This window comes from Leptopilina heterotoma, unplaced genomic scaffold (assembly GCF_015476425.1).
Source record: "Leptopilina heterotoma isolate Lh14 unplaced genomic scaffold, ASM1547642v1 Lhet_113, whole genome shotgun sequence".
Classification (NCBI taxonomy): domain Eukaryota; kingdom Metazoa; phylum Arthropoda; class Insecta; order Hymenoptera; family Figitidae; genus Leptopilina; species Leptopilina heterotoma.
Window position 1 is genome coordinate 288,064 of NW_025110832.1, and position 27,502 is coordinate 315,565.

At 31.2% G+C, this 27,502-nt stretch overlaps 2 protein-coding genes across 16 annotated transcripts in view; one reads left to right on the forward strand and one right to left on the reverse strand.

Annotated features, from left to right (window-relative positions):
• Positions 1 to 3,507, forward strand: part of LOC122505783 (ionotropic receptor 21a) — a 78,863-nt gene extending 75,356 nt beyond the window's left edge. For all 9 annotated transcript variants that reach the window (XM_043617638.1, XM_043617652.1, XM_043617629.1 and 6 more), the window contains 2 exons: positions 1,891 to 2,095; positions 3,219 to 3,507. In XM_043617638.1, the coding sequence (XP_043473573.1) occupies positions 1,891 to 2,095; positions 3,219 to 3,494 (481 nt within the window). In that variant the 3' untranslated portion in view covers positions 3,495 to 3,507. The remainder of the gene's footprint in view (positions 1 to 1,890; positions 2,096 to 3,218) is intronic.
• A 62-nt stretch (positions 3,508 to 3,569) lies between these two features.
• LOC122505697 (paramyosin) overlaps positions 3,570 to 27,502 on the reverse strand; it is a 33,740-nt gene continuing 9,807 nt past the window's right edge. For all 7 annotated transcript variants that reach the window (XM_043617520.1, XM_043617481.1, XM_043617512.1 and 4 more), the window contains 26 exons: positions 23,299 to 23,391; positions 21,154 to 21,499; positions 20,200 to 20,298; positions 19,899 to 20,088; positions 14,546 to 14,771; positions 14,283 to 14,436; positions 14,066 to 14,195; positions 13,681 to 13,905; positions 13,329 to 13,502; positions 13,085 to 13,245; positions 12,726 to 13,008; positions 11,739 to 11,853; positions 11,548 to 11,662; positions 10,859 to 10,984; positions 10,293 to 10,646; positions 9,881 to 10,051; positions 9,549 to 9,704; positions 9,146 to 9,253; positions 7,585 to 7,860; positions 7,450 to 7,501; positions 7,219 to 7,351; positions 6,938 to 7,046; positions 6,702 to 6,805; positions 4,507 to 4,651; positions 4,326 to 4,429; positions 3,570 to 3,995 (listed from right to left, as the gene is read on the reverse strand). In XM_043617520.1, coding sequence (XP_043473455.1) covers positions 3,911 to 3,995; positions 4,326 to 4,429; positions 4,507 to 4,651; positions 6,702 to 6,805; positions 6,938 to 7,046; positions 7,219 to 7,351; positions 7,450 to 7,501; positions 7,585 to 7,860; positions 9,146 to 9,253; positions 9,549 to 9,704; positions 9,881 to 10,051; positions 10,293 to 10,646; positions 10,859 to 10,984; positions 11,548 to 11,662; positions 11,739 to 11,853; positions 12,726 to 13,008; positions 13,085 to 13,245; positions 13,329 to 13,502; positions 13,681 to 13,905; positions 14,066 to 14,195; positions 14,283 to 14,436; positions 14,546 to 14,771; positions 19,899 to 20,088; positions 20,200 to 20,298; positions 21,154 to 21,499; positions 23,299 to 23,391 — 4,234 coding nt within the window. In that variant the 3' untranslated portion in view covers positions 3,570 to 3,910. The remainder of the gene's footprint in view (positions 3,996 to 4,325; positions 4,430 to 4,506; positions 4,652 to 6,701; positions 6,806 to 6,937; positions 7,047 to 7,218; positions 7,352 to 7,449; positions 7,502 to 7,584; positions 7,861 to 9,145; positions 9,254 to 9,548; positions 9,705 to 9,880; positions 10,052 to 10,292; positions 10,647 to 10,858; positions 10,985 to 11,547; positions 11,663 to 11,738; positions 11,854 to 12,725; positions 13,009 to 13,084; positions 13,246 to 13,328; positions 13,503 to 13,680; positions 13,906 to 14,065; positions 14,196 to 14,282; positions 14,437 to 14,545; positions 14,772 to 19,898; positions 20,089 to 20,199; positions 20,299 to 21,153; positions 21,500 to 23,298; positions 23,392 to 27,502) is intronic.

The following is a 27,502-nucleotide window of genomic DNA, read 5'->3' on the forward strand; positions in this document are numbered from 1 at the left end:
AGCAGGACTTGGATGATTTTCAGGACATACTTTACAGTTCTATTAATGATAAGTTCAATTAACTGTCGACCTTCATTAGGACAGTGTGAGTAGAGTAGTGTTTTGCAATTCTTACTCCTACGTAAATAAATTGTAGTACAGTAGCAGTAGTGAAACTATAGTTGCCTTCCGTCTCCTAGAGCATTGGAACATTACACTGAGAAAATCATCTAACAGTCCATAATGCATTTTACACAAAAAAGTCAAAAGGTTGTTTTACTGACTTACCTGTAGTCATTTTGAAGGATTTTTTTTATAATCCCTGTTTAAAAATTCAATGTCCGTTTTTAAAAATTTCAAATGTCGGATCCAATATGGAGACCAAAAAGGTATAAAAATTATCCAGATTTGCTTAAAATTTAATACTCAAAAGATTTTGGAAATGGGATTTTATTCAGATTAAATTGTAGGGGAGAGTGGTCCTAAGTTGTCCGCCTAAGCAAATTGGTCGAAAATAGTAACAAAATGAAATTTAATCACTTCGGCAAGTATATATTAGTGTTCAGAGATCGTTTTGCTATAATTTTGTGGTATTCAGAATAATATAGAATGGCTTTTGTAGTCTTAATACAATAAATAGTGAAAAGCTGCATTTTGGACATTTCAGAAATAGCGGTCCTAAGTTGGCCACCACTTTTTTTCGCTTGTGTTTAAGGAAGAAATGCATATTCTTTTCAATTACGCAGAAATTTTACAAATTTGATACATTTAGGAGGATAAAAACGCATTATTTAACTATTTTTGTTTAGAAAATGAATCAAAATATTTTATTTCATTTATTTACAGTGGTGGATGGCTGTAGAGACAGGCGTTTTTGTACTATGTTTTTTCTAATGTTTTTTAAACCATTTATTTTTGTTTTTTGTCTTTGTTTAATTTCTACGTTACACTTTTACGGTCTTTCTCGTGATAAAAAACACAAAAAAGAAATAAAACATAAATAAAAACAAACAAAAACAATAGGTGGCCAACTTAGGACCACTGTAGATTTTTACAAGTTTCAAATTATTACGCTAATAAAAAAATTTAATTAAAAAATCAACAGAACCTCTTATTACAACATTAAATATAGGAACTAGCGCACACACTCATTTAGAAATTTTTAATTATTTATCTCTTGTAGCTGCTCACAATGCCTAGAAGAATCTTAGATTATAATTAGGTCCATAAATTATATCATGGTTTATCAATATATCATACCACAAAATTATAGATTCATCCAGTATACCATCTCTGAGAAATGCAGGGTGGCCAACTTAAGGTACACTCTCACCTCACTGGAGCCATAAGAGTGAGAGAGAAAAAACATTTAATTTGAATTTTCTTACTCTCTTACTCCTATGTGTTACCATGTCAACCTGCAGGCAGGCAGTAGGAGCTGTGCTAGCGCCTTTAGGCCCACGGCCAACTTAGGACCACTCTCCCCTACTAAAAATATTTATTTATGTCATAAAGTTCCCAAAATTTAGAAATATCGAATTTAATCCTTAAAAATGAGTTCTACAAATGTTTAGATTATAACCTGTCGAGAGAAAAAGTTTCATGGTTTCGTAAGAATTTATATAATGTTATTTATATTCGCATTCGACATATTCTGTCCGCCATGTTGAATTTGTGGAAACGCTAAATGGCTTTTGAAAGTTATTATTTTTATTTATTATAATTATGACAAAATTTTTCTGTGCATAATGGGATCAATTTTACGTTGAATAATATGACTCACAGTTTGAAAGTTAAGGTTCATAAAAATAGTTACGTATTCCGCTCACGTATAGGTATAATGTTAATTTAGAATTATAATTTTTCTTTGCACTCTTTAGAAATCTAATCTATTTTATATATTACTAATAGTTGGAAGAGCAAAAGGTCACTCATGCATATTAGTGATGAATGTTTCGTGCGATTTGGGGTCACTATTGTTTTGAAATCTCAGTCTTTCTACACTGAGCCATTCAATAAAGTAATTCTTCGAGCAAAACAAAGTGGATTGATTCGTAAGATTCAGAGAGACATTGAATGGGATGTGCAAAGGTCAAGCACGGGAAGATTCCTGCAGGTGAGACTATAGATTCCAGCAACCATTTCTCTTTTTCTTTATTATTACATTTCGTTTTCAATCTGATTTATTTATTTCATTTATATAGAAACTACGTGCATGCAACTCCTTCAATTAATTAAATCTTAAAAGATGGTTAAGATACTAGCAATTAAAAACTATAATAAAAAATATTCTTTTTTTGTTACTTAAATAAAAGATGTATCTGAAAATAAAAATGCAACAGAAATGTCAAACGTACTTGTCAATTTTACGAAAACAAATTTACAAATTTTTATAAAAGATATATAAATAGTAATGGCAATTTTTTCCAACAGTTGCATGTATAATTATTATCTTGCACTGGAGAAAAAGAATTGTTGAGTAAAGCCATCGTATTGTCGTAATGATAACAAAGGAATCGTTGCTTTCGTTTAAATTATAGACCAGAAGCAATAAAAGCGTGGGAATATTTTTTACTCGAGGTTCGAAAATTATGAAATTCGCTTTAAATCTTAAAGTTTCTAACTTGTTCCGTCTTATATTTTTCAGATGTCAATTACGATTATTTTGTAACAAAATAATTTTTAATTTATTAAGTTACAATTCAATTAATAAAGAATTTTTAAAAATTTTCATTCCGTGTGTATTTGTCAATAATTTTATGGATTTCGGTGAATAATAAAATGAATGAATAACTGACCACGTTCATTTTTTTATCGGGCGCTACAATAAAAAGTAAAATTCAAATACATACGCCCAGAAAAAAGTTAATTATGTACCTATATTTGACTGAGAGCCAACTGGGCACTTTATTTGTTTCAAAGAAATTTTTTTTGGTTTATTTAAAATTGTATTTGGTACAAATAAGAGTTCTATTTATGTCTAATAAAATTTGTATTTAACTCAAATTAATTAGTTTTGGTTTACATAGAATTTTTCCCTGGGTGTGGGTTTTATTTATCATTTTATTAACTGAGTATTTATATGTATAACTAATTTTTACTTAGATAAATATCAGTTGAAATCTCTTAATTTACTTATTGTTTGTTGAATCCGTTTGATATTTTTACTAAGGGTGGCGAACGTTCTCAAGAAAATGCACAAATGTTTTTAATAAAAAATGCAATTTTCCTGATTTCAGGTGATTAAAGGATACACTTCTTCTCTGCCGATCGAAGAAAGAGAATTGGTCTTGGATGATACACAGGGAATGTTTTTGGTCCTGAGTTCCGGCTTTTTAATTGCAATACTTTCACTTTTGTCGGAGTATTTTTGTCACCTAATTATGACAGATTGTGGTAAAAAATTAAAAGTCGAAATCATTCAAGATTTTGATGAAAAGAAAGATTGGTCGCCAAATTTAACAGATGATATGATTATGTCAATTAGATCCATTACAGCCAGGAAAAGTATATAAGTAGGCATTAAAAAGTTTTTTCCCAAAATCAAGTTGAGTAATTTCTCCATCAAGGAGGTAAATAAAAATACATTCTTATAACAAGTAACGTCTTTATTAATAGGAAAATAGGACAGAAGCTTAAGATCATTTCATTCAAAGTTACTGTATTTTTACGTATTTGCAAGATATTTATGTACACGTAAGAACCTTATATGATATTCGAACTTTACTAAAATGAGGCCATACAAAAAATTTTTCCAGCCTCTAATCTGAAAATTAAATGCTGAACTTGAACAGATTTTTGAAAAATGTCCTTTTCTCGTCCTAAATTGATTTCTGTATTAATACATAGGAAAACGCAATGTATGTACAAATGTTTAATATTTACATTATATTAATAATTGTGATTCTAAGCGCGGATGTGTTTGAAATAATCAAGGCCTTGTGCTCTTGGAAGACGCAAGAGAATTTCTTGAGGCAGGTCTACTGTTTTCCTGAGAGCCAGATTTTTTGTCTAGTCTAAAAAAAGGAAGGAAAAATATTCAATTGTTGCAGGTGTTAAAATCTTAATAATAATATTAGTTCATATAGCACGGAATGAGGATCATATCAATTTAAATGAAAGTCATCCCAGCAGGCGATGCTATTAAGTATATTGCCTTTGAAAATTTATTTGGCGGATAAGAGATTATTGTATGTTCCTATTGCGTGATACGAAAATTAGGCTCGCAGTTAAAAAACAATAAAAAAGAATTTTGCATTTTTTACGAGGTAAATAAAATTTTGAAAAAAGTGAAAAAGTGAAAAAGGGAAAGAAACATATTGAATATTAAAAAAAGAAATGCATACCCATTATTTTTGGAGCCTCTCTTAAACATGTCGGTTAATTTCTTCTTCAAGTTTTTCTTATCACGTTTAATGTCCTCGTTAATGCTAACTTCGGAACCCGAGGTCTGCAGAAAAAAGCAAAACAATGTTTAGTCATTGCCTTTTTCCATTTAATATTGATTATTATTTATGTGACATTTACTTGAAGTGAAAACTCGTAGGAACTGTTTGGATCATCAACGCTCGCAGATTTGGTCAACTTCGTCGTCAACTTCTTAATTATTCCCTTGCTGCTCTTATTATCTCTGTGCAACATTTCACTTTTTGTTGATCCACTTGAGAGTCGACTGTAATTAATCAATCAATTTTATTTCCTTTTTCAGTAGTCGTTTTTTGTCTTTATATATAAAGATTCATTAAACTATTCCATATCATGAAAAACTGAATGTTTCTTTGTTCGGTTTCATCAATTTATTAATGTTCATGGTTACAAGAAAGCAGGAATTGAAAAATTTACTAATGGAATCTTGCACCACAAAGAGACTAGGAAAGTGTCGCTGGACATAAATTCTGCGCGAAATCATTCTAATTCAAATTTGATGAGAGTCACAGCTTCCAAGACCTAAATGACCTATAGCACGTACTTTACTGCGAATTATACTATTGTCATTGAAGAATCCCGTTTAATAGCCGAAGAAATGGATTGGGACCTTCAATTTTTACTTCAAATGAATAGTTTGGGGCCGTACACATAATACGTCACGCGATTTTTGACCATTTCTAAATTATTGAATCAGTTAAAAATACCTGATTTAGAAGCAAAAAGTCAGTCACTAATTCAAATAGTAATATTTTTTTCTAACAATTAGTTAAAAATAACTGATGTTTCAATACAATTTTTTTGGTTTGATTCAATTAGTCACGTTTAACTACCTATATATAGCATCGAAACTTTCCTAAAAATTTACTAAAGATTTACTCGCAAGCTTCGAAATATTTAAATGCAAAGTTTAGTTAAAATTGTGGAAAGATATAAATATCCCACTTCAGTAAATGTTTAGCGCGAAACTTTCCTGAAAATTTAAGTTAAATTTTCAGGAAAATTTTCGCGACAATATAGTCGAAAATGCAATTCAAATGTTCAGGAAAGTTTCAAGCTATATTTTTAAGAAAATTTGACGATAGACATTTATTGGAGTGAGAAATTTAAATCTTTACACAATTTTAAAATAAACTTTGCAAGTAAATTTTTCGAATTATGCAAGCCAATCGTTAATATACAATATTTAGAAAAATGTCGGTGTTTTGTGGATAATTTTTCAGTTATTTTTAACTGATTCAGAAGCAAAAAGTCAGTCACTGCTGATTGTCAGTTAAAACCATGATTTTTAACTGATTCAAATTAAGAGAATATATTATTTATCATCATAATATAAATAATATGCCAATAGATGTTAAACAGGTACATAATAGATATTAAATAGTTTAAAGCATTTTTAACTTGTTTTATTTAGAAAAAGTGACATTGTCACATATAATTTCTTATAATCTTTGAATTTAAAAGATTGTGACGTAACACATGAGTTCACCCCCCCCCCCCTCCCCCTAGCCGCGTGACGTATTATGTGTACGGCCCCTTTGATGAAATACAGTCTTGCTGCAAAGAAGTCTGCTACAATTAAAAAACTAACAGCAATCTTTTTCTTTAAAGAAAAAGATTGCTGCGCCCAAGAAGCTGGCTGCTTCATTTAAAAAAAAGCGATAAAGAAAAAGCCTGCAGCAGTACCAATCTATTATTTTACCTATATGTTTTAGTATTTTCAAATAATTCTATTAAATTAAAGTTTAAATTTATAATGTCAATTGGAGCTAGGGCAAATTACTCGTAAAAAATACGAGTAATTTACATCTTAAAAATTGAAAAACAACAACGATCCTGCGGTTCAATTACAAAACCTTAATTAATATCAATTTGAAAACAGTTGACTTAATGCTTTAATTTTTTGTAACCACTTCCTTTGTAACCATATAAGAAATAAAAATGTACTTCTTAATGGAAATTAAAATTTGTATGTTCACATAATTATAACAATTGAAGGGCTACATAAAAAATAAGGGGACGAACGCGAGGCTTGGAAGGGATAGTACCAGTCGGGTAGCAGTGACAAGCCTTGAGCCGCTCGCTGCTACCTGACTGATATTATCCCTTTCAACCACGCGTTCGTCCCCTTATTTTATGTAGCCCTTCAATTACTTGTTTATTCTAAAAGTAATTTGAAAGAAAATTTGTCAATGTTTAAGAAATATTTGATGTAATGTAAAATAAATTATGCATGTTTCAGCTAAGTTTGTAAGTATTTTGAAAATTGAAAAACCATTATCAATAATTTTAAATACCTATCGACGCTTGAATCTCTTGGCAAACTGAAATGTCGAGGATCTCCTTCAGATCCATCCAGTGATTGCATACTGGAAACATTACTATCATTTCCCCATATTGACTGAAAAAGACGAAAGAGTATGGAAAAGATTCAGTAAATATGCAATAGTAAAGAATAAAGAATAGAGAAAAAAGTAAATTCGATTTGAAAATATAATTGAGAGTTTTTAAAGATTGAAATCCAAGCAACAACCTGTTCGTTTTTGCTTGCGGTCTGATCGAGTGAGAGACTCTTTCTCTTTAAAGCTGGTTTACGACTCGCAGTTGTTCCTCTTCCAGTGTCATTGTCGATGGATGTTGACCTGTAGAATACCAGCAGTTTCAGTCTATTTTATCGCAATAATTGCACCAAGTGTAGGTGTGACGACTTTCTGATTATTTTCTTTTCAGACTTATTGATAAAAGTTAAATAAAACTTGTCTTTTTATAAATAAATTCTAAATGAAATGATTCAGGTCTTGAGTTGAAAGTTACCTTTTACCAAACTTTTTAGATCGATTAGAACTGCTCTCGTCCGATTTTTTCGATTCTCGCAATTCTTTTGCAACTTCCATTAATTTCCCGATAGTGTATTCGAGTTTCTCGGCTCTTCCCTCTATCTTTCCACCTACGAGCATGAATAAATAATGAAGTCATAAATATGAGATTTATGAATTTCAGTGCAGAGACGACGCGACATTCTAAAATCTGATTATCGTGAAATACCTTTATCGTCTTTGCCCTCCAACATTGGCGACGATTCCCTCGATTTTGGTCCCTGCAAAAATGATAATAGGACAATATAGATAAATCGTTGGCACGACTTGTTCTAAAATTTATAATGTTTTCCGTTCGCTGTACCTTGAGTCTTCTCGGAGGAGTGGGTGTGTACACTTCTGGGGGTTTATTTTCCGTGGTGCTCTTCAACTCTGGGAATAGTTTCATCAAGTCGTCGACTTGCTGCAGCAGCGTGTTAATGCTGCGAGCTTCCGTTTGTTCTATGTGCCGTTTATTTGCTATGATCGTTTTTAGTTCTTCCCTTTCCCTTTCGTGGCGCTCTTTTTCTCGCCTCATCTTTTCATTGCTTGTTCTCAACTTTGCGTGGGCGTCTCTCAACTCCAACAAGTCGCATTGCAACTGAAATGCATTAGATGCTTTCTTTAAATATCGCCAATATTTATTACAATACATCGTCGTGTATTTAACATTATACATATTTCCTTTTGCTACGTGTAAAATTCAAATAAACCCTAGAGGATGTGCTTTAAAACTTTATTTGGCACCTTATTAATTTTAAACCATTAACGCTGATTAACGCCCAAGCCCAGAAAACTATTTCAATCCATTATTGAATATAACAGTTTTAATATTAAAAAACACAAAAAATTGACATTTTTTCAAATTTAATTCTTTTTATTCCGGAAAGAGTGTACGAATAAAAGTTAATTCTCAACCATAGGTTGTTATTTTGAATTTTTGAAAAGAAAGGTCAGATTTGAGTGAGACGATTTAATCCAATAATTCTTAATTAGCGACCCCATAAACTCCAAAGTAATTTAGTAATAAAATTTAGGCAAAGCCAATGACATTTTGGTAATTTAAAAACAGTGACCAAAACTTTCAACTTTTACTTTATATTTGACGCCATATTTGGTCCGCCATCTTGAAATTTTTAATTCTACTTTACGCTTCTTGAATGTACACAATTTCTATGCTCCTAAAGTTGAGAATTGAGTTTTATTCATACACTTTTTCCATTTAATTTTGGCCTCAGCGAAATTGACTTTCGATACCGGAAGTATCGAAAAAGTAAAAAGAGCACACTCAAGAGCTGTAAGAAACATATACTTAAAAGGGCTTTAAATAAATAATTAAAGATAAATTATTCTTTGTATGACAGTTCTCGAGAAGCGTTTTCTGTAAAAATAACTATATTCAGATTCACTATCAAAAATGGAAATTAATTTCTGAAAAAAATGTTTATTGTTTTCGATGATAAAACGATTTTTATCAATAGAAACGAAAGAAAGTAATGGATAAAAGATTTAATCTCCAATGACCTTGTATTTTTTTCTCATAAACTGTAAAAGCCGCACTTTTCCCAATTTATTCACTTTAATTATTCAATTAAGAATTTGAAAAATAAAAGGATAAATTTAACTCTTACTTCCGTAACAGCTTGCAGATTGAATTAATTATAGTGGTTAAATTTATCTTATCATTCTTCTTAAGCTTGATTGTGAGTTTGATAGTTTATCAAACTTGCAAAGGAGGTTTAGAGCTAGTCTCAGAATTGAACTGTTTTTTATTTATTGTCTTCGTCTTTTAATGTAATCTACTCTTTCTTTTCTTTGCGGACTTTAAATGCGATGTGCATATCGCATTGAGTAATTTAGTTGTATTTTTAAAAGTAGATAGTTACTTCAATAAGCTTCTTCTTATTTTCATCTTTCTCCTCGTCAAAGACTTTCTTCAGTTGATCGTGTCTCCTCTTGTTTTCCAGACGTTCCTTATCGCGTTCCCTCTCAACCTGCAAATGCATTGCGAATTAGTTTGACGTCTCGAAATAATACAGAAAAAGTGTCACCGATTCTTCGAACTCTTTTGTTTTGGTTTCGCAACATTTGTTTCCTTCGGATACAAATCAGAATGGAATATAATTGAAATTATTTTTGTTTTGATTTTAAATTGGAATCATTTTATTTATAAATGTTGCAAAGAAGCAGAAACCAAGACAAAAAAATAAAAAACTGTAAAAAACTAGAAATGGTCCCGCAGGTGTTAAAAATATATTGATTATTAAATTCCAAGGCGAATAAACGCACTTCGAATAGTGTTTGCCGCAAATCTCGAGCGAGCGTTGCTGTTTCTTGAAGCAATCTTTGTTGATCCTCTCGTTCTTTTTGCCAAGCAAGTTCCATACGCACTTTCAATCCCGGCATTTTCGTACGTCCACTCGCCAGCAAGCGTTCCTCCTCCAACTACAATATCAATAGCATTCTTTAATTTAAATACTTTTGCAATTGCATTTATCTTTTTTTCATTTTGTTCTGAATAAGAAAAAACTCTTACAATGTTAGTAGTGAAAACCAATTAGCATAACAGCAGAAGTGTTTTCTGATAGATTTTGTATTAAAAATAATAGGGAACCACATACTTCATTAATTTGAGATTGCATTTCTGATAATTTTATCTGCCATGCTGACTTTTCGGACACTAATTCAGTCTTCAATTTGGAAGATTCAAGCTTTGCTTCTGAAAGTTCGTCTTCCATAGACATAATTTGTTTCTCTAGAACTGCTGTGTTAATTAGTGCTGATTCTTCATCCTGCAAATAATAATAATATCTAACTCTGATTTGGTGATACATTGAGTAATGAAAACAATAGACCACATTTCACTATACTTGCATGCTGGTTGTTAATATATATTCTTTAATATGTATGTAATAATAAAAATCATCTTTTCCGCAAATAATAATTGAAATAATAATTGAAATCGTAAGTGTAATGTAATAGAAATATGGGGAGAAGATATCGAAAGCATATTTGTTAAATTAAAGAATGTACCTCATCAGTTGATTTGCCAGTCGATGTTGTCGAATGCCGACGTTGCCTCGCAATCTTGAGTTCCGCGATAGTTTTTTGTGCACCCTCCAACATGTGCTTGTACGTGTCCCGTTCGCGTTTGTACCTTGTAAGCTGTGTTTGTATGGACTGGATTTCGTCATTGATCGCCGAGATCCTGTGCTCATAGCGCATCTTACATTGCGCGAGATCAGCTTTCTTTGCCTTTTCAGCATTGGCGAGAGCATTTTTCGCCTTTCTTAACTCAGACTCCAGTACCGAGGAATCTGCCGAGAAATTTCGCTGGATTTTCGTCACGGAGTTGTAATCGTTTAGCTTACTGTTCAAGTCATCATTCTGAAAGGGAAAAAATATTGTAAATTGTCAACTTCACGTCGCTTTGGAATTTTATTAAAATTCCTCAACTCCTCGACCCTTTCAAATCCGTCTCTTTATTTTTCTCTCATTTTGTTGTGTACCGTTAGAAAAATATCAAATGTTTGTTTTTTACAAATTAAATAATTTGTAATTGAGTGAATTAATCAATTAGGGGACAAATTGAGACTTACTGCATTCTTCAAATCATTCAGTTGTTCTCTCAAAGAACCATTTTCATTTCTGAGATGACTTATCTCTTCCTTAATTTCTTCCTGCGACTGAACACTGCCAATTCTTTCCAGTTCTCGAATTTTTTCCTGAAATTTAATATCTTATCAGATGAAAAATTTGATATTTATCTTTATGGAGGTCAGTGCCCTCTATAGGTCATGACCGCTTTCTGAAGAATCTCCAAATTATACACTTACACTTGAATCTAGATATAACGAGCTAATAGATTCTCACTACTACGAACCAAAAAACTTGGTGTTTTTCCCCACTTGCAGTGGGACAAAATACCAAAACAATGTCCAAAACTATCAAATACTATAATTATAATTATGTTTACGGAACGACTTTAAATTAGAAATGATACGTCTGAATTACAAAATTTCAATCTAATTCGATAAATATTTTAAATTATTTTTGTTCTTCATTTTGAATTTTTTAAAAATAATATCGGATTTGTAATCAGCGACGCCGAAAACCCTCGAGTAACGAGTAACGATGAGTTTCGAGCGAATTCATGTCGTTTAAAGAATTTAAATATTAAATTAAAGTCTCTTATAATTTGTAATTTTTTGCAAGAGTCCGTAAAATGTGATATTAAAACCACATCGAACGGATTAATAATTAATTTTCCTGGTGACTAGACACTGACCTCAAAAGCAATCCTTTTCGAATTCCAGTCTTTGTCTTTGGATTTTAAAGTCTTTTGAAGATCGCTCAGCTCCGTCTGAACGGCATTAATTTTAGCTTGTTGATCTATTGAACGACTGAAAAAATGGAGAAACTTTTAATAATTATTCCCACATTCATCAAGAGTTGATTGCTTAGGAAAATTAAATTTACCTATTTAACGCCTGATTTTCTACATTTAATTGATTACTGGATTCTACAAGTTTTTCATGTTTCGCACTCAATTCGTCGAATTGCTGCAAACCCTTCTTCACTTCATTTTCAAGATCTGCAAAAGTATTTACATTCCCTCAACATCATTAATAATAATTGTGTAACTTAATTAAATCTTATTTCCTCTCTATTAGAAAAATTTCAACTTAGTTGTAGCTTTCAAAAAATCGAATTTTGTTTTTTATTAAAAGCGTTTTTTTCAAAATGATATCCGTCATTTTGATCAGGATTACTAGAAAAATATTAAACCGATTTTCTTGAAATTCAATATAATTAAGCAGATAGCACGTAATCTTGCAGCAATATTAATCAACCAGGCAATATTGCAATCAGCTTATTATGCAATATTGCGGCAAGCTACGTACTTTTGGGTAAAAATACACTGAAAAAAAGTTCTGGTTGGAATTACCAGAAAACCTGTTTTTAACTAGAATTTCATGTTAAATATGCCCTAACTAGATTTTTTCTGGTTAGGCTAACCAGAATTCTGGTTGTTTTAACTAGAATATCGTGTTAAATATACCCTAACTAGAACTTTTTTTTCAGTGTAGCATTTCCTAAAAGAATTTAATGGTTTATTAGAAAGAAATTCTAGAAAACGGCCTTTTTTCGCGTTACAACTGGTGTACGCGCCCCTTAAAGTATTCGTTCTTTTATTAATTTTAACTTGCAAACTTTAAGTTTATTATTAATTACATTAGAGTAAATATATTCATCCTTAAAAGAAAGGAAAGACTGAGAACGCAGTTGATACAAGTGGACAACGACCAAGTTATAAATTTTGAATTTATTTGAAATTCGGTAAAATAACTGTCTTTTTTTCAAACAATACATACAAGAGACTTTCTCGAAATCGTGTCAACTGTTCCCATTCTTGCCCTATTAACGAGGTCGTAATAGAAATTATAAAACCTTAGTATATCTCACTTAATATTCTTTCGTTGTACGATTGTTTCAACTCATTCATCTTTTTAGTATTCAAGCCGGTTTTTTCTAAGGAATTAATTTTTTTCTTAAGAGTACTAATTTCCAAGTCTTTTGATTCCTTGTCCTTCTCCAGCAGACTCTTCAATTGGTCCTTCTCCCTTTTTGTTCTATCAACACTTGCATTTAAATCGGCAATTGTTTTTGATGTCGAAAATTTGAGGTTTTCAATTTCTTGCGCCTTGAGATTGAAGTTGGTCTCAAATTGTTGTTTCGCATGTTCAACCTGTTTTGTCATGTATAAAATTACATGGAAATTGATTTTTAATGACGCAGATAATAAGAATTGAAAAAAATACTACCGTAGCTAATGTTTTTGTAATTTTGGCCTCTTTTTCACTGACCAATGCTAAATCATCCTTTAATTTTTGGTTTGTTTCCTTTTCGTCTGAGAGTTCCTTCTTTAAATCGCTTAAAACTGTTTCCATTTTTGCGTTATCTTTCTTGGACGTTGTATTTGCTTCTGAATAATAAGCGAAATGTGAATAGTTGACTTGAACATTTTTTCAATTTCTAATATTTCGCTGTTTTTCTAAAATAACTTACCGAGTTCCTTTTTCAGTAAAACAACTTCATTGGATATTTTCAGTTTTTCTGCAGAGAGGGACAAAAGCTTGGTCTTCAATTTTTCCTTTTCCTCTTGTAATTTCCCTTTCTCAGTGTCCCAAGATTTTCTCTCAATATTTGTTGATGCGATCGTGTCATCCAATTTCTTCTTTACTAAATTTTATTTTATTATTTTATGTGATCCTGTCCCAGTTAGCACGTAATATTGCCGCAAGCTTGCATTAAACATGTTACATGCGGCAAGCTTGCTGCTATAGATTACTTGCTATCTGGGGTTTGACTTATTTTCTATTCATCTATTCATTCATTATTCATTATTCATTATTCTTACTAGTTTGAATTTCGCTACTTTTTCCATCGTCAGTTTTTGTAATTTTCAATTTCTTCGTCTCCTTTTCAGTGGCCAATTCCTTCAGCACCTTTTCCAGTTTTTCTTTCAAGAGTTCATGTTCCTTCGATAATGTATCATATTTCAAATTGGTGTCATTTACTTTTGAATTTCGAAAACCAGTTCCGCCACCATCAATTGCAGTCACTATCATGCCAAGAATGTCACCTGAAATTGATTTCATTCATTTATTTAAAATCAATTTTGTTCATCCTTTTCAGCACTGACACAATGAAATTAACGAAGAATGAGTTATTTCCAGCAATTAAAGTTAGATTATAATTTATAAATGATTTTGAAACATTATTTTTGAAGAAGAAATACCAACCTATATCCTTATCTATAGCGTCCATCATCTTCTTGAGATGAACTTTCGATTCTAACTCAATATTCCGCTTGGGTAATTTGTTTTTATATTCGGTGCCTACTTTTTTCAACAGATCCTCCAGTTTTTTTGCCTGAAAAGTGCAAAAATGGGGTTATTTAGGGAAAATTTGAAAACATATTTAGAGAAATATTTGAAAAAGCAAAAAAGAAGATGGTACTTGGTCATATTTCTTCTCCAAATCAACTTTCTCAGTCTCCAATTGCTCGGTCCTTCTCTCAACTTTTCTCAGCTTGAACGAAAGAATTCGACAATTTTTATTTGACTGCTCCAAATTTTTCCTGAGACTCAAATACTCGTCCGCCTGCTCCTCCCTGTAATGTTACATAATGTCTTACCTCAAGCATAATCCCTGATGAAAGGCTACAAATAAAATGATTGAGATCATAAAAATGAAATAATGGGTAATAAAAGAAGTCTTGCCTGAAGTTATCTTGCATCTCGTAAATTTCTTCTTCCAATTCTCGAATTTCTTTCTTCATGTCTTCGTTTTCATCCATAAGAGTCTCACACAATGTTTCGGCTGCCTTCAATTTTGACTTTAATTCCTCGTTCAATTTTTCCCGTTCATTTTTATTTGTTTTCACATTTAACTCTTTTTCCAAACTTTTTACTTTTGACGTTAGACTGCCTTTGTCTTCGCTAAGGGCTGTAAAAAAGTGAAGAAACCATTAATTTTTCTACATCGGATCACTATCTAATGGAATGCATTCCAGATGACAGTAGATTTCTATTCAGACCTATCGGAATGGAATTCGCTTTTTGCCCTAGGTTTTTATCAGGATTTAATCTCATTTATGCTGGCGGAGTTGACAATCTAATCGGTTTCTACTCAGATTTTATACCTATTTTATATTTTATATGAAAATGAGAATTTTTGCATTGTTGCAAAAATTCCGAAAAACCCTTATAATAATCCGAGTTTTTTTTTGAATTTTATTCCAGTAAAAAAAAAGTAAATACTTATGGGTAAATAAATTTTTATTTTAATCCTAAGTACCTACACACAGGAAATTTGAGATCGATCCGGTGAATATTATCGTAGTTACACTCATTTGCAAAGACTTTATTAGAAGTAGGTAGCCGGCACCCTCCAGAAGCATGGTGTGACAGTGTTCCTTTTATGCCTGCGAACACATGTCCCGTTCCCAAACTTGCCAATATTGAAGAGTATCAGTCAGTCTAGTAGTATACTCGCCAGTTTTTGTATATTTCGTGAAAATGAATAATGAAGGGTAGCAGAGAATTGAGAGCAACTTCCAATATACGAAACAGCGGAATGAAGTTTTAGTGCTTCGGCCAAAAAACTCAGAAAGCAAGACGAAATCTTTGTCGAAATCTCTTAGATTCGTCCGTTGAATATAGAATTTTGATCTTCATTACAGTGTTCGCAGCAATTTCCGAATACGTAAAGTGTAAAAACTGTGACGAATGTGCGGTTCGTTCTATAAATTCTAGTCCATAGTCGACCATTCTTACGAGATAAATAGATGTTTTTTATTTGTCATGAGAGTACTCGGACTGGGCTTGAGAGGCGCAACAAAATTTTGTGGATTAATGAACATGCCAACTTCTATAACACGGTCCGCTTACGATTCAATTATGAAAAATATACATTCCTGTGTGAAGACAGCCGCCGAGAAACTTTTCTAAACACTTGTCCTGAGGAGAAAAAATTGACTTCTGATGAAAACTCTACAGAATTGGCAGTATCTAGCGAAGGAACCTGGACAGAGTTCTATGGAGTGACATCCTTGGTCGGATGCTAATCTGGAAAAATCATTGATAATCTAGTGAAAATTTCTAATTGTAAACAGTGTGAAACTTGGAGCAAGAAACGCGATACTGCGGAGTACAGCGAGTGGTATCAAGAGCGTCAAGATGTTTGCAGTGTAAGTTCAGGTTCTTCTGGCAAAATGGAAGTAGATGCTGTAGTCGAAATGTGTAAACGATCGGAGGAAATATTTGGAGTGCAGTACAAAAATTACATCGGAGACGCAGACTCTGAAACGTACACGGGGATTTTAGAAGCCGCACCTTACGGTGATAAACAAGTTCTAAAGAAAGAATCTATATAACACGTTCAGAAAAGGATGCCCTGGTAAAAATTTCGGACTAATTCCGGATTAAATACGGACAGATTAGTACGGATTAGTACGGATTCAGTCCGTAATTAGTCCGCAACAATCCAAACTTATGACCGGTGAAGAATTCTTCTAAAATAAGTACGGAATTATCCGATATCAATATGTAAAGAATACGGAATCAGTCCGCAACAATCCGAGTTTCATCTAGTTAAAAAAACTTAATCCGAAAATGTCCGGAGCAATCCGAACTCTGTAAGCAAGAAATCCGGTATTAGTCCGCAACAATTTGAAATTAAGTGTGGCAAAATCCTATTCCGAAACAAGTACAAAACAATCCGAAAATTGTCTGCAACAACCCGGATTTAATCCAACTAAAAGGTATAATCCGAAACAAATGAATTATGAATTAAGTCCGTAAAATTATTACACAACAATCCGAAATTATGTCCGTCAAAAAACTCATCTAAAATAAATACGAAATAATCCGAAATCAACATGTAAATAATACGAAATCAGTCCGCAACATTCCGAATTTAATCCAGTTAAAAGATTTAATCCGAAACAAGTATGGAACAATCCAAAATCTGTATGCAAAGAATCCGGTAATACTCAGCGTCAATCCGAATAATATCCGATCAAAAGACCCCAGTCCGAAAATAAGTCTTATTATTATAAGAATTTGTAAATATGTACAATCCACAGACAGTTCAAAACAATCCATATTCAATCCAATTCAAAGAATATTGAATTTGTATATTAAAAACAATTTGTATTAAATGCAGATAAATTCAAACTATAATTATAATTTCGTATGACAAAAACCTGACCAAAACAAGATTAATTCCGGATTTAATAATTTCACACTTCCAAGTTGCGTATTATCAGACTAACTTTGGACTAGATCGGACTAATTCCGGATTCACTGGTTATACAAAAACCGCATTTTGAGTTTGAATTTATGAGCGACAAAAACCTGTCCATAATTATGCAAACTGTTTCGGATTAGCTGCGGATTCACTGGTTAAACTAACCGGATTACTTCTGCATTTACTAGTCGCATATGATCTGACTAACCACTAACTGCAGACTAAACCGGACTAATTACGGATTCAATAGTTATAAAAAACGGTCCCACTTTTTATTCAGGGTATTTACTTATGGTAAATAAAATATTTAATTCTGCAGTCAATTTGTTTTTACAAATTTACTAGTATTATTAGTTATCTTGTTTCAATATTAAAATTAACACTGATGTGTTTGTTTCTTGTCATTGCTTTTCGTGGCACTTCATAAATTCTATTATGAATTTGAACTCCCATGCGATCGTGGTATAGTGGTTAGTGTATTCGATTTCGGTGCGATATAATGTTAGATAGGTGTAGGTTCGAATCCCCAAGCGTTAGAAATTTTAAGTTAATGTAAATAAAATTGCGATAGGTATATCGAAAAATATGTTGAATGTACCATAAAGTAATAATAATTAATACGTGTTACTTGTATAATTATTTTTTTATTAACATTCACTAAATTGTCTGGACTAATTTTTGACTGTTTCGGACTAATTCCGGATTCACTAGTTAAAATTAACTGATTAATTTCGGACTTCATCGGACCAACTCCGGTTTTACTAGTTGTTCACAAACCGTATAGAGTTCGGATTTTTCCGGATTAATTTCGGGTGACAAAAACCTGACCATAAACCGAATGGTTTCGGACAAATTTCGGATTAGTCCGAAATCTGTCCGGTTTTTTAACCAGGGTGGACACGCGACTCCGAAACTATGCGAAAAAGAATTTGGAAATGGTTCCGGTTGATTCAAAAATTGTGGAAATGGCTGCGAACATAGCTGCCGGGGTATTTAATGAAGGTACAGCAGCACTTTTGTATTACACGAGAGCAATAAGAATTTCACTTGGGCCCAACGCGCATTCATATGCCGGAAAAGAGGATGAAGCGCGTGGCGATCGCCGACATAAGAGCCCGTTTGAGGATAGATGCGAGTTATTGGAAGCTGCTGAAGGAGCGGAGGGTTTATTACATGGCCCTAAAACAGAAACAAATATTTTACTATAGGGAATATTTATACTAATTTATATTTATATTAATATACGAAGGAATCAATTACCGAGTTGATACCAGTTGTCAAGTCATATGGTGCCTATTTGCGCACGTCTGCATGAAAAGGGACCATTTTGGCACTTTTGAATAAATCACTATATTTTTGATTATAAGTATATATAAATACGCATCTTTATTCTTGAATCAAGAAGACTAGAGACAGGAGGTAAAACTTCGGTAGTAGGCATTTCGTTTCGAAAAGTGCTACGGTGCAGTAGACTTTTGCACGTCCAAATTCTTTTATTGCCGTGTGTATAGAATATATTTCCCAGTATTTACATGTGTTAGATATATGCAAAAGCCCATTGCAACCTATAGATCTTTTTGGAATGAAACGCCTGACGAAAGGCCAGCTGAAAAACTTTTCTAATATAAATAATTTTATGTCCATTATTCACGAAATCAGAAGAATATGGCACCATTTGCTATCTTCCATCGTAATGTGACTATAGTGTTTTTTCACTTCTAAAATTAGCATATTTTTTAATATTTTAAAAAATTCTTTATTACCATCAAATGTAGAAGAAAGCAAAGAATTAATTTTTTATGTATCATTTTTAATTTAAAATTTATTATCTTTACAAATTAGGTATAAAATAAAAGTACTAACTAACAATGTAGACATTAATAATTTTAAACAAACCAAGATGGGGTGATAGGGATAATCCATGCAATAGTCGGCCACTTAAAAAAGCTTTCAAAAACCATCCAAAAATTTTTTTTTTCTATTACAAAAGTTTATATTTGTTTATGATCACCTTAGAAATGATTAGCAACAAACAAAATATTTTTATCTCATACGGTTTTATAGCTATTCAAAGTTGAAAAGTGTCCGACTACTGTCTGGTTTACCCTATATCATTTTAACGAAAAGTTTTTGTTTTTTTTCATTTTGTTGATCCAGTACAGAGATATATATCGTGCTCACAGTTTGCCGCCTTTTGCAGCAACTCCTTTTTAGAGGAGTTATCAGAGATCCTCGATAGCAGCTTTTAAAACCGCTTAAGTTACTAACATGTTAAAAAATATTGATAAAATTTGTTGAATTGTTTACAAAAATTTTTAAATAACAAAAAAGTAGAAAGAAAAGTTAAATTATGTATTTTTATATTATTTAATAATTGAAGGGCTACATAAAATAAGGGGACGAACGCATGGTTGAAATAAGGGATAATATCAGTCAGGTAGCAGCGAGCGACTCAAGACTTGTCACTGCTACCCGATTGGTACCTAAGTACTAATAAAACCGCTGGACTGATGTCCCTCTAAAGTTTTGAACGTTCAAATGAACAAAAAAACATTTATTATAAACTGAAAGTAAGTGTAATATTTTGTAAAAATTAAAATTGACAGAAAGTGAGGTGAGACGGGTAAATAAGTTTTCTCAATCTTGAGTCAACTTTAGTTCTAAATGTTTCCTCGCATTTAATAAATGTGAACGTCCATCACATGAAAAAGCATTTTGGCACTATTGGACTTATCTACATGGGCGAATTCCTTGCAAAATTTGGAAAATTTTGAGTGGTCATAGAACTTTTTTGGTAGATAAATAAATAAAATATACATATACCCTCATTTTTGGCTTGAAGTTCCTTGACAGATTTTTGCAATTTCATCACTTCATTGCTGGTACTCTTGCTGTTGGATACAGAATCGATTGTTGATAAACGACGAAGAAGAATTTCGCTTTTTTCTTTTTCCACTCTTTCGCACCTCATTCTCAAATCAGTCAATTGTGCCCTGAGTTTTTCAATTTCATTCTGTAATTATAGAATTTCATTCACTTAACTACAAATGTTGCTGATGTAATACTTCCTGACTATATTCTGTTTTTAAATCAAAGAACCGTATATGTATATTTCCACTATTACCTTTTCTGTTTTACCACCTTTTCCATTTACGGCTTCAACGGTATTTCCTTTTTCACTTTTCGATGACACGCCACTTTCAGTTGAACGTGGTTTTCTGACCTGAAATAATTAAATTTAATTAATTTAAACACTTTCTTTCCGATTGAAAAAAAACTTCTTTAGACCTTGAAGAACATGAGTTATTTAATCATTTATCGAATTTCTTGTCGGGAATTGAATACTGGAAGAAAATAAAAAGTATAGGGTTTTTAAATAAACAGAAATAGTAAGTGTAGTTTAATATACGAATCAAATTCGAATTTAGAAAGTGTGAAAAATTGATCGGGGTGATTTGCTTTGAAAGAATTTCGGCAATCAAAAACTTTAATATACATACAATTAATTATGTACATTAATCATCAGTCTTCTAAATGGAGGCCTCTCAACATTTTAACAATCTTGAAACACAGAAAGAAAATTGGCAGACGGCCAGAGTACGATATGTGTCAGTTATCTTGAAAGTCTTAGAGTTGAGAACCCCAAAAAGTATTATATTATAGATCATGGACGTTCACATATTTTTCGTACTTATTCGTTAATAAAATGTATGGACTGCTTTAAAATTGGGCAAAGTGCCAGAGAATTTTCTTCTTTTCATTCTCATCATAAATATGGGGCAAAATTTCACAAGTGTTCCAACCTCAAATGTAAAGATTTTGTTGAAACAGTGGATTTTTTAAAATTCTAAAGGTTTTCGCTGCTTTCTTGAATGGATGAGTATACAGTTTTTTAAAAAAAGTGTCTAATTCATTAATTACCAAATACATAATTATTATTCGTCCAATATTTTCATTAAAGGTATATCATAAAATATTCTTTTTTTTGTAAATGCATATAACTTTTATAATATAATTCAAATTTGTCCTTTGTTCAAAAATAAAAAGATATTTTGAACAATAAAAAGCTCTTTCTCACCTGTATAATGTATTCAGCATCCGTATCAGAAGCATTGCCGTTACTTTTATTAATAACTTCTCTAATTTGTAGTTTTTGTGGCCTATCAATGACACTTTCATCAACTGAATGTCGTCGAAAATTAAAACTATCTGACTGCGAGCCGACGTACGTTTTTGGTCTTGTTGTTGTCGGTTTATGTTTATCAGTTTTAACAAATTGTTCGGTAGAATTGTCTTGAGTGGAGGTGAGGTCTAGTGCCGAGTTCCAGGTGACAGTTACTTCCGGAGTGTAGCTTTTTGACTCGTCTTTTAATAAATTTGACGTTGACGCCCACGTTCTTTTGCTGTCGGAATTCCCTGCAAAGCTGAATATCCACAACATTTTAGTATAAATGCTCACCAGTTTATTCGCAAACAGACGTAATTAATTTTTACTCCTTAAGGGGATACCGCTTAATTTTCATTTTGCAAAACCAATTATTTTTATTTTCTATAGGAAAATTCTAGATGCTGTGAAAACGAAAGATATTCTAACGAATATAGCTGTATATAGGTATAAAACATTAATTGTAAGTTAATTTTTTATGGACGTTTATAAATTTTATATTCGATTTATCTTCATCAGTTTATAATTATATGCACCGAACGTGAATTATTTAATGAGGTGTTACTACTTTTAATTTTAAAATCTTATTCTTAAGTTAAAATCAAAAAAGTTTTGTCAGATTTATAAAGATCTGAATGCAATACGGTGTTCCTTCAAATTAAAAAAATTTTACAAATGATTACAAAAATTAAAAACAAAGCGCCTACCAAATATGAAAACTATGAGAATAACTTTTATTATAAGTATTAGAAGATTATGCAAAAATAGATGCATCTTCTTAGATTATAATTATAACTAAATTTTTAAAAAAAGAATATCAGTATGAATGAAAAAATAAATGTAAATAATGAACCTCATGTTGGAATGACACGTGAAGTGGTCCCTTTCAGGAGAATCAACCATGTATATGGGGCATTCCACGCCAAGTCGGACACCTTTTGACTTTTGCATCTCCGATTTTTTTCAAATATTTTTTTTCTTTTAGTGCTGGTTGAAAGGAACTTCCATGATTTTTTTCAAATTTTTTCATGAAGTAATTTAAGAGATCTGGGTTTTTGAAAAATCACGTTTTTTACATAAATTTTTTTTTTAAATGCTTATAACTCGGACAAAAATTGATCAAATTGGACGTTCGATATATGAAAATTTTTGTTTTTACACGTAGTTTTTGATAAAAATATTTAAAAAAAATTTTTTTTTAATTTACCACAAAAATTTTAAATTTTAAAAATAAAATTTAATTTTTAAGAATGTATGTATCGATCGATTTTTTTCAAAATTTTTTGTAAGAAACTGGTACTAAATTAAGAATTTTTAATCCTTGTCTGATTGTGGGCAAACGATGGGATCTATTTATTTTGAAATTTTTAATTTTTGTAAAACGGTAGGTAGCCAAATGCCTAACTTGCAATTTGATCAAATCACTTTTTTAAACAGTAAGAAGGTTAAGTTCGGAGAGACTCAGTCTGAAAACAGTTTTGGTTTGAAAAATTTGCGTGATTTGGTCAAATGTCAAGTTACGCATTTGGCTACCTACCGTTTTCACTGCGTATACAAAAATTAAAAATTACAAAATAAATAGATCCCATCGTTTGCCCACAATCAGACAAGGATTAAAAATTCTTAATTTAGTACCAGTTTCTTACAAAAAATTTTGAAAAAAATCGATCGATACATACATTCTTAAAAATTAAATTTTATTTTTAAAATTTAAAATTTTTTTGGTAAATTAAAAAAAAATTTTTTTTTAATATTTTTATCAAAAACTACGTGTAAAAACAAAAATTTTCATATATCGAACGTCCAATTTGATCAATTTTTGTCCGAGTTATAAGCATTTAAAAAAAAAATTTATGTAAAAAACGTGATTTTTCAAAAACCCAGATCTCTTAAATTACTTCATGAAAAAATTTGAAAAAAATCATGGAAGTTCCTTTCAACCAGCACTAAAAGAAAAAAAATATTTGCAAAAAATCGGAGATGCAAAAGTCAACAGGTGTCCGACTTGGCGTGGAATGCCCCATATATTCTTTTAATTAATCTATAGTAAATACTCACCTTTTTGATGATTGTTCCCGAGGTGATAAAGTAGGTGTCGATGATGTTGTATCTTTAATGCTTCTGCCTTTTCCCACATGATCTTTGTAATCCCTGGCAAACAGAATATATTAGTCAAAATGCAATCTAATCTAACATGAAAAAGAGTATAATCATCAACGTATAATATAATTGTATAAATTTAAATCTCCGTAGCTGCAATATTTAATATTAAAAAACATGTTAATTCAATCTAAACATCAGTCTAATTTTGTACACACAAAAAACTTGATTTAAAAATTAATAGGCAATTATCCTTTTTCTTAAAAATATTCATGTGTATAAGTTAAAAAGTTATAGTGACTATGTAGAATTTTTTTCTAAATTTCACAAAAAGTATACTTTAGACAGAAAAACACTTCTTTATACACTTTAGTAGAAATGACATTTTTAAAAAAACTGTGATGTGGTTGGGATTTAATTTAAAATAACGAAAAAAAGTAACATGAACAACTTTGATGGGGCTCAATATATAACTCTGTCAGTGACATCATTGTGAATCTTAAATTGGATGTCTAAGACAATTAATATAAAAAATTTGTTTAATTTACCCGACTGTTATATTGTATTAGCTGTCTTTAATTTTATCTTGAAAAGTCGAATTCTTATTTAGATAAATAAACATATTAGAGAATTTATATTTAACCTTGGATATTATATTAAGAAAATGTCGCCGAAACATTATGTTTGTTCAGACGAAAAAATATGTTTATTGTGTTAAAAAGTTGACGTTATTAATTCTCAGTTTATCGAAATTGTGTAGTCAAAAGTGACCACCAAAAACTTGAGATTATAAAGGGACGAGCAGGGGGTTTGAATAGCGTCGTTCAGCGTTCTGCGTTCAGCATGAGTTAGGAAAACCAGAATATAAAAGAGGACCCCCGTTGCTGTACCAGTCTACTGCCTACATAATAACAAAACCATTGTCGAAAGGTGAGGACCAATTTTCCGAAACATCAACCTCAATAACGTTGTGTAAAATGCCAACAATCATTTTAGAAAACAGTTAAGACCTCCAGATTAATAATCATATTCAAGTACTACGAGAACAGAATTTGGTTTTCACGATAAAACTTTTGGTTATAGTATTTACGCTTATGATGGGAAAATCACTTTAAAATTTCGAAATAACACTTTCTTCGAAGCGCATTTGTGCATTTGCCCGTGTAGAAAAATTTCTTGGCGCTAGCTAGCAGTGCTAGATACATGGTAAATTTACATGGAGTCTAGCGCTGCTAGCTTGCGCCACGAAATTTTTCTACACGGGTGTGAATAAAATAAATAGAGATGCGCGGTTTGCTCCATCATTAAAAAGGGCATCACATAATTATCTTTTTCTATAAGAATTATCAAAAAACTATGATACAGTCAACTCTATGAATAGTGCCGCAAAATTGCACAGCGTTTACGACTTTTCTTGGAACTGAGTTCTTGGTGCTGAGTCGCTAAAGTGGGGATAGAGCTCGAGCGAGAAAGAGGAGAAGTGGCACTATTGATAGCGGCACTATTCGTAGAGTTGACTGTAATCGATTTTTTGAACCTTACCCTGTTGGAGGGTCCCTCGCATATATTTTGATAATTTCAATAACTTTTTACTTTATTTTTGTTGGAAATATTAGAGCTTGATAAGATGAATCAGTTCCAAAAGGTTCTACATTAATTTATTAAATGGATAAATAATTATTCCAATTTGAGTGCCCGATTTTTTACAATATCTTTATCTATACTTGTCCCTAATTCTAAGACGCATTATCATTTTTCATTAATAAGACAATTGGCACATCAAAATGACTTATGGGAAATAAAAGTTCAAGTTATTAGAATTATTTTGAGACACAGTAAATTGATGTGTTTCGTGTCTTTAAAAAACTGTTGTAATTTAAATAACTAAAAACACGTGCGTATAAAATTTAAATTTAAAGTGACCGTAATTCGAGTGATACTCCACGAAAATCAAATAAAAGTATTTGAAAAGTACTTGCATATATTTTCGCATGTGCTATTTAACGTCCCGTGAATGTGCTTCAAGAAAAAATATTTTATTGCAATGATAATGTAAAAATATTTGTCAATTAACGGTCGACCGTAATAGATCAAAAGTTTTTAGAAAAGAAATTGTTAAGTATGAAGTTGTTGACTCTCACTTTTTTATAGAAACTGTTAATAAATAAAACTGAAGGTTAAGTTTCAATGTTTATTTTGATTTTTGTAAGTAATACAGATTTTTTCTAGTAATAATATAATAAATATAAAAGTAATACATTGTATAATAATATAATTGAGGGGCTGGATGCTATAATGTGTTACGCGCCATGTTAAGTGAATGGCGCGTAACACATTATAGCATCCAGCCCCTCAATTATTAATATAAATTATAACCCATCAGTTAATTACTTTCAACTTTTTTCGATTCTAAAAAACAAACACCTGTTAAATATATTTTTTTCCATGTTAAAAATAATTCGCAATTTTAAATAGTTTATAACTGAACTGTCATTTTACCGAATTGCATTTATCCGAACTGTTATTTTAACGAAATGTCACTTTTGCGAATCGACATTTTTACAAATTGTCACTTTTGCGAAAAGTCATTTTAACGAATCATCATTGTTCCGAAATGTCATTTTCTCAAATAGTCATTTTTACGAAATGTCACTTTTGTGAATCGACATTTTTACGAATTGTCACTTTTGCAAAAAGTCATTTTTGCGAAATATCATTTTTACGAATTGTCATTTTTACAAATAGGTATTGTTCCGAAATGTCATTTTTACGAAAATGGTTATAAGTAGTAAACTTGTATAAAAATGACAATTCGTAAAAATGACAATTCGAAAAAAATGGCAGTTCGCAAAAATGACTTTTCGCAAAAGTGACAATTCGTAAAAATGTCAATTCGCAAAAATGATATTTCGTAAAAATGACAATTCGAGAAAATGACGTTTCGGAACAATAACGATTCGTAAAAATGACAATTCGTATAAAAATGATATTTCGCAAATGTGTCAATTCGTAAAAATGTCGATTCGCAAAAGTGACATTAATTTCGTTAAAATAACAGTTTGAATAAATGCAATTCGTTAAAATGACATTTGGGGAATAATCATGCGCCTCTATGTTTTATTTTCTATTCTTTAATATTTTTATAAATTTAATAGACTCAATTACTTATTATACATACTTAATAAATTGTCATTTTTTGAATTCAATAAATAATAAGTGATTTGTATGAAAAATGATTTTTAAATGGTTCAAAATACTAATTTGGTTAAACTCAACATTAAATAAAAATTTTCTTTCCCGTATAACCAAATGAATTCTATGCATTTATTAAAATGAAGAAAATTTGTATTTGGTTTTTTATTATTTACAAAACAAAACTCTTTTAACATGACAAATAAAATGGGTTAATTCGACAGTTTTGGTTTAGTAATAGAAGAATTTAAATTTGGATTATAGTCGGAAAGCGTTTGACTCAAATTGATCTCTCTCGCAACCACTCACAACAGTGGAGAGTGAGTGAGAGAGAGAGAGAGAGATGCGAATCGAGAGAGAATCGTGAATAGCCCAATAATTGTACGTTTTTGCGTAAGTACTTTATTAAATCACTCCCCATTTCACTTGAAGTGTTCTTACGAATCTTATGGTGTCCAAATGATTTGAAATTCGAGCACGAAAACTAAATTTCGGTAAATTTCATATTATTTTGCATGCAAAAGAATATGTGTCATTATCCGCGCTACATTATAGGGTTTTACATATCAATAAAGCCTTCTTGGAATTGAATTAAGTTACTTAGGAAATAGAATCTTCTTCTTATTGCTCCTAATTTCAAAATTTTCGGAAATACATGAATAAGAATTTCTGAAGCGGAGCCCTAATTATTATTTGACCTGTGTCCCATAATTAATAAACAATTTATGACCAAATTCAATGGTAAATATTCTGCAATTCATTCTTCAACATTTACCATTGTTATTCAAATGCTTCCAGAATTTACCCAGATATATGTATATTATGTAATTTGCCGCAAGATTAGGAAGCTTGTCGTGTAAGCTTGCCGCAATATTTATAAATTTTAAAAGCATAAAAGGAAGCAGAAAAATAATTAAAAAATAATGAAAAAATGAAGAAAAAAGTATGTCCGTTTGGAAGTGTATAGGTT